Below are 7451 nucleotides of genomic sequence, written 5' to 3' on the forward strand. Positions count from 1 at the left end.
TACCTGCTAAATTAAAATGATGGGCCTAACATTTAAAAGAATATGCCAGTGCAGTAGTCAAGCAGGAAAGTAATTTAGATAATGATCTTTTCTCTGCTATTCAACCAGGCCTAATTCTGGTTTCTCACTGGCTGCTTCGAATGCTCCAGTACTGCTAACACAAAGCAGCCAGAAGGCTGGTTTTACTGATTACTTGGGACTTTGTTTTTTACATAGAGCCAGCATGGCAGTTGTGTACCACAAACCCTCAAGTCACTCCTCATGGAGTCATAATCTGGGGAAGAGGGCATGGCTAGGTTGTTTGCTCTTAATTATTCCTGGATCCTGGAATTGCCTATTGGCATTACAGTTAGGCTAGGGACAAGACTAGTCTACTGCTGACCCATGAATCTAGGGGCTATCACAGATGGTGTAAATCCAGCCCTCACTCAGAACTTGTGCCCCTCTCTCCACAGCAAGCCAATATAGTCAAAGTTAAACAAAATTCACAATAAAAAACCCACTTTGCCCTGTAAAGACACAGATACCAATAGAATTTAAAAACTTTAATTTCATATTTAAAGAAACAGAAGAGTGCTTGTGTTAGGGATCTTTGCTGATGTGTTTTATTTTTTTAATTGAAACATTTTCAGATTAAATGAACAATAAAACTTGGACCTATAGAAAAACTAAGGACTTTAAATAGAAAAAAGTAGGTGTAGGTAAATAAAAGATTAAACTTTGCAATATTTTAATATAAGATAAATAGTGTTCATGATTTCAGTTTTTACTGAAACTAACCAACAAATTCCCTGATTTTTTTATTGAAGTTATTTGGTTTTTACTGATTTACACCCATTTTTCAGTTCACTCAATTTTACCGGGTACAGTAAAATCCCTGTTAACCGGCACAAGTGGAGAATAGCTGGGGTGCCGGTAAGCTAAAAGTGCTGGTTAGCCAACGTACAGGTTTCCAGCTGGACATGGTGGGGAAGGGGTGTGGTAGCTGCCACGTGGAAAGGGAGGTAGTAGCCGCACAAGGGTTGGAGGAGGTTGGCTGGAACTGCTGCCTGGCAGCTGCTGGGGCTCTCAGCTCTGAACCCAGTCCTGGCAGCTCCAGCTGCGGCCCTGCCCCAGATGCTGAGAGTTACAAGCCGCGCCAGGAGGGGAGGCAGGAGAGCCTGGCCCTGCTCCCTGCAACGGGTGCTGCACCCAGCCATTCTGCATAGGCCCGCAAGGCTGGAGCCACTTTCTGGGGTCATGGGGCTCCCGCCTCTAACCATGGGTGGGGCAGGAGGTGCCAGTGCTGGTGCCAGGGTCGGGATCGGGTCTCCCCCACTCCGTGTCCAGCTGCGCAACTCTCCCCCCAGCCCCTGGGCTGCGCTGTGCGGTGCTGCAGGCAGGTGGTGTTGGCTGCTTCCAGGGCTGCTTCAGCAGGGGCTGGGGTGAGTGGGGACAAGCTGCACAGCACCCCTCGGGACTCCATTTGTTCCCACTCACCTCAGCCCCTGCTGCAGTGGCCCCAGGAACAGCCATCGTCAGCTGCAGAGGGAACTGTAAATGAATGGGTGCAGGGTGCAGGGTGTGGCTCTTGCTGTTCTGTGCGCCCTAGGAGGGCTGCACCGGGCTCTTCCCGCATGCCGGATGAGATCTGCACACTGGTTGAGAGCAGGCTGGCGCCTGCCCCGAGCACCAGGAAGAGCCTGGTGCCACTGCCGTCCCCAACCTACAGAGGCAACCTGCTCTTGTCCTGCATGCAGATCTGGGGGCAAGTGCCCACACCCTAGGAATAGCCCGGTGCAGCCCCACAGCCTGCAGCCCTCCTGGGGTACACATAGCAGCAAGAGCCACCCCGCCCTGCCCTACATCTTCTGACAGTTCCCTCCGCTTTTCTCTGTGCTGCAGCCCCGGGAGCAGCAGATGGGCTGCATGCACACCCCACCCCTCCCCTACCCCCAGCCTTACTCTCTCCCTTCCTCACTGCCACGGGAACATATTATTTTCCCCATTTTTTTTCTTTTCTTCCTTTTATCCCAATTTCAACCCAGTTTTTATGTTTGGAAAATAAACCCTGAAAAATTCCCAATTTGTTTTTGAAAATAAAAACTGAAAAAGTGGAACACTAAAGATAAATCTTGATGTATGAGCTACTTAAAATGCTATGTATTTGACTTAAGAAGAATAAATATTCACATTAATTAGGACAGAGTTATACTGTGATCACAGACACCCCCCACCTCCCCTCATTGATTTCTTCTGGTTTTCAATTCAAGTCAATATCAGTTAAAGGCTGGAAGCATAGTCCCATTTATTCTATGAAAAGAACCACATTTTGGGGCTCATTAAAGCTAGGGTTTGCCAAACAGGATTTGTGCTATAAAATCCAATTAGCAATGTAAAATTCTTGGAAGGCTGCCTAGGATTCCCAGGGGTTGTCTATACTGTAGGAAGATATGTTTCAGGGATACTGAATGCATGGAATTGTTTGTGATACCATAACTTGTACTTGCAGTGATTTATCATATCCACGCAGTGGCATTATTTCTGGCATAACCATTTTAGTGCCCTCTTGAGGCATCTATCCATCTAAATTCAGCAATGTTTCTGGGAGCAAGAGGTTCTGAGAATTTTTAATATGGGGAAACCCTGCGCTGGAGGGAATGAATTAGAAGAGCTTCCTGAACGACTTGTTGTGGAGGAGCTCTAGGCTGAAGGTGCAAGATGTAGGGTACATAAGTTGCTGGTTCTGACGGTTTGAACTATTTGAATTGGTTAGAGCTGGTATCAACTGATTCTGACTGGTTTGAACCTGTTCTGAAAGTTTCCAGATGGTTTCAACCAGTTCAGAGAGGTTTTGACCAGCTTGAACTAGTTCTGACCGGTTTGAACAGTTTTGAATTGGTTAGAACTAGTTTGATCAGTTCCGACCAGTTTGAACCTGTTCAGTGGCAACGCATAGTGGTGCACAGAGATGCACTTGCACCCCCTGTAAGTGCTGGTGCAATTCTTGTCAGCCCGTGTTCCCAGGCAGGGGGGAGGCAAGAGTGCCAGTGCCCCCCTGAGAGCGCCGGCTGGGGAATGCAGGCACCAGAAGTGGTCTTCCCACAGCCAATTGTGCTCACCTGGAAGTGTCAGAGGAATTGGCCCCAGGGGGACTCCCCCAATCTGCGGGATCAGATGTAGGGGGACCCTCCCCTCCCCAGTTGGCAGGATCAGCTGTGGGGGGACCTCCCCCTGGTTGCTGACTGTCCACTGAGAGGGCAAGTGCCCCCCCAACTCAGAAGGCACCAGTCACCCATGAACCTGGTTTGAACCTGTTTTGAAAGGTTCTGCCAGTTCCTGTTTCAACTGGTTCCAGCTGGCTTGAACCCGTTCCGGCTGGCTTTGACCGATTCCAACTGGTTCTGACCAGTTTGAACCTGCTCCGGTCGGTTCTGACCACCTTGAACAGGTCCCAACTGGTTTGAACTGGTTTTGGGTGGTTTGATCTGGTTCTGACCTGTTCTGGCCAGTTTAAACCAGTTCCCACTGTTTTGAACTGGTATTGACCAGTTCCACCTGGTTTGAACTGCTTCTGACCAGTTTGAGCCGGTTCCTACTGGTTGTAATGGCTTTGAACCAGTCTGATGGTTTGAACTGGGCCCTACACTGCAGAAAGGATGTGGACAAATTGGAGTCCAACTGAGAGCAATGAAAATGGTTCAGGGGCTGGGGGACATGACTGGCGAAGACAGGCTGAGGGATTTGGGTTTATTTAATTTGGAGAAGCAGGGACAGAAGAGACTTAATAGCAGCCTTCAACTCCCTGCAGGGTGGTTCCAAAGAGGATGCAGCTGGACTGCTCTGTGGTGGCAGATGACAGAACAAGGAGCAACGGTCTCAAGTTGCAGCAAGGGAGGGTTAGGTTCATCACCAGAGTTGTGAAGCCCTGCAACAGGCTACACGGGGTCCGAGACACGGTGGAGTCTCTATCTTTGGAGGTTTTTAAGACCAGACTGGACAAAGCCTCGAGTGGGGCGATAACTCCTCCGGTCTGGTCCAGCCTTCCTGTCTCCGATCCGATGCCGCAAAGCACCAGCCGCTCTGCGACGCTGCACAGTCGCTTCCTCAAGGTATTCATTCCCACCGCCAGGCTCCCGGGTCCGACCCGCCCGTGGGATCTGGAAAGGAAACAGCCACTTTCCCCTCGGCGCTTGGAGCCCCCAGGCCTTGCGGCTTTGCATCAAGGGGCGGCACTGCGCAGGGCCGGGTCTTTGATCAGCTAGAGTCTGGCTAGCCTAAGGCATGGAGCTCCGCTTGAGGCTGGGCCTGCGCTGCCGGCGCCTGCCCCCAGCAGGGCCGGGGCGGGGCTGAGGCGCCGTTTGGCAGAGGTGCGCCGGAAGTTTCGAAGGCTGCGGCGGGGCCGCGCGGCCAGGGCCTGCCCCGAGCGGGAGAAGCCGGCAAGCAGCGCTTTGCCCTTCTGCGGCGGGTGGTTCTGGCCTGGGTCCGCCGCCCAGCGTAGCAGGGCACTGCAGAGGCGGGGGGGAAGAAGCCCTCCCACTGTCCCGCGCACAGCCAATGTCGTCACACAACAGGATTTAAACGTGGCTGGGAAGGGGCGGGGCAGTTGCCCAGCAACCGAAGGCGTCGGGGGCGGGGCAGGCTGGGCCATTCGGGCCGTTGCCTGCCTTGCCACAGGCGGGTAGTGCGTTCCGCTCCGCCCTGCTCCTGTTGTTGCTGCGAATGGAGGCGGTTTGCGCTGGTCGGTGCCGGGACCCGCCCCGCCCGAGCCAAGTCGCCTGCTGCCTCCATCGCTCCCGTGGCCGGAGCGCTGGCGACGACTGGGCAGGGGCAGAGGCAGGCTGTTTTCCATGAGAGGTGAGTACGGTGATAGTTACCCAGCCAGCACCCTCTTACCTGCGGATGTCGGGGTGGGACCAGGCGCTGGGACTTCCCTGTTTCTGCCTCCTGTGCCAGGATAAGTACAGAAAAGCGGCGATCATGAGCTGTGCGAGGAAACGCGAGTTGCAAAGAAAAGGGTGCAGAGCAGTGGCTCAGCCTGGGGCACTTGAGATCCGCTGAAGGGTGTCGTAGCAGAGTTAAGTGTGCAGACGTGATTTGCAAGATAAACTGGGAGCTTTCAGAGTTTATTGCAGCAAAAGAGTTGCTCTATTGTCAAAAAATAGAGTGAAAATTAAGAGTTGACATTTTCTGAGGGTGCCTCGAGTCCAAAAAAAGTGGGGGAGCAGGGGGGTTCTCAACATCAGGCCCACAGAAATTTTGTCCTGTGAGGCTCCCCATGGCTCTGGAAATCCAGTGGTGAGAGAGCAGCGGCAATTAATACTGCCTCCCAAATTCCCAAGCCTCAGGCAGCTGGTTTGGGGCTGAGCAATGCACCCTTTCCACCCTTGTATAGCCAGATTAGGGTCAGCTGTACTCCATATTTGGATTGGATCCTCAGGCATGATCTGGCCAGTAGACAGACTGGGGACTGCCCGTCTGGCCTGTGAGAGTAAGTCTGAGCAGCACTGGTGCAAAGAGCAAAACAGAGAATGGGACAGCTTGTCCTCTTCTGTCCTTCACTGAAGGCTTGCTAATGGCAGGCAAATGAAATTGCCCTTGATGTCAGGCCTCAGACACACACACACATTCATACCACCCTCTTCTTACTAGGGCCTCTCATGCTCCACCCCTTTTCATAAGGTCTCTTTTAAGCATCAACAATTTGTACCATCTTGCTCCCTCTTGGAGCGGGCCCCTTCAGCCATAGGCTTTAGCTAGCACACACCTTGGGTGGCAGACGTACCATCTTTTGGGCCTCTCCCACAGCCTTCACCAGGGTAGTGGCCAGCCAATTACCTGACCAGGGCCAAGCTGGCCCTGGCTCCTCCCGTGGCAATTATATACACTCACACTGGGCTCCCAGCCCTCTGGTTTTCCCCTCACTGGGACTCCACATTTCTGCCCCCTCTCACTGGGGCCATGGGGTTTCCCTCCCCATTGGGGGTTCAGGTGGCTGTAGCCATGCCTGGTCCCCTTGTACTTAGTGTTGTGGGGGCTAGAGGGTAAGGCACCCCAACCCACCTTTCACTAGGGTGATAACTGGCCTGGTATTTCCTGGGGGCTCCCACACCACTGAGAGCCCCACCAGGCCACCCTCTCCTGGCAGTGTACAGTTTTAGGTCATGCCCAGGACCAGGAGCCTCCAAACCATCCCCCTAAGCTCCTGCCCTTACCTCCAAGATGTTTCATGTAGCCTTTCAGCCAGGCAAAGTTTCTGCCTGGCCTGCCAGTGGTGAACTGCTCTATATAGGTCTCCAGAGTTCTAAAATGGCCACCATAATCAAGCACCTGCTGGCTGTTTGGCTCAGCCCCTAAAGTGGCAGGGACCAACAGTGCTCTGCCATAGTTGGGAGAGGCAGTTACTTCAACCTCTATTTTGGGAGGAATCAAACACTTGCTAGCAGCTGTAGCTTCAGTCATATAAAGGTGCATATTAATTGTACCACACAACCTCAAAAATATTCTGAGGCATAAGCAAGATCTGATGCAAATGAATGTGCATCCGTGCAACACAGATATGTCTCTGTTTCAAAATCCAGAAGTACTCACGACCCCACGTTTGGCTGTGGTCAAGCCACACCACTCAAACCTGATTTACAGCCAAGTCCCCTGCTCTCTGGCAATGTAAAGTTATGCAACTAATAACCCAAAGGGAAGGGGAAAACAAGGGTCTGTAGCAGTGGTAACAAAGAAAGAAGTAGCTTGGTTATGTTCACTGCTGTCAGCTGCTAACTGCTGACCCTAGTAGCCCTCTCGGTAATATCGGTATTGCAATAGCAGGTCCCTCTGGCCATGTGGGATACTCTCTTGTTGTCTTAGCCTACACCCTAGTAAGAGTTACCTTCTCTTAATAATAATTCTCCATATTTATATGTATTGACATTCTCCATACTTACATTAATTGACATTTTAATTTTCTGATATATACATATAAGAAAGTATGCCCTATATTTCTGGACTCCCAAGGCAACATTATTGGCTGTTGCATTTCAGTGAACATAGGTAAAGGAACATTTTATTTCATTCTTTTGGATAAAAAATCATCTGTTACCTTTAATGGTTGGTCTTTAAACTATAATTGCTAGTTGACCTTTGGCTTTCAGTTCACTTTAACTGGCATTAAATTTGCATCCAATTACAAATACAAAAGGTGGCACTTTTTAAAACATTTTTCATTTTCAGGTGTTAATTGATTTCTATGAGAATATAGAGCAAAAGTTGAGTCAATTGATTTTTATACCTCTTTTTGTAAGATGACCGAAGAAGGAAAACTGAAATGTGTTTGTTTTCAAATCTTTTTAATCCCTTTTGCATGTGCAATGTTTCCGGAGCTCCCTGCAGCCCCCAAACAAGCCATAGTTCCATCCAGTGCCCCACCCCCCAGTTCGGCAGTTCCTGTCCCAGCCCCACTCCTCCCTCACCATGGGGTG

At 50.9% G+C, this 7451-nt stretch overlaps 1 protein-coding gene across 1 annotated transcript in view; it reads left to right on the forward strand.

The window, feature by feature from the left end:
- Window positions 1-4040: 4040 nt before the first annotated feature.
- RTKN2 (rhotekin 2) overlaps window positions 4041-7451 on the forward strand; it is a 72843-nt gene continuing 69432 nt past the window's right edge. Inside the window, 1 exon segment of the mRNA XM_019507741.1 lies at window positions 4041-4091. Within this exon segment, the coding sequence (XP_019363286.1) occupies window positions 4041-4091 (51 nt within the window).

This window comes from Gavialis gangeticus, unplaced genomic scaffold (assembly GCF_001723915.1).
Source record: "Gavialis gangeticus isolate Ggan-Ray unplaced genomic scaffold, GavGan_comp1, whole genome shotgun sequence".
In the NCBI taxonomy this organism is placed as follows: domain Eukaryota; kingdom Metazoa; phylum Chordata; order Crocodylia; family Gavialidae; genus Gavialis; species Gavialis gangeticus.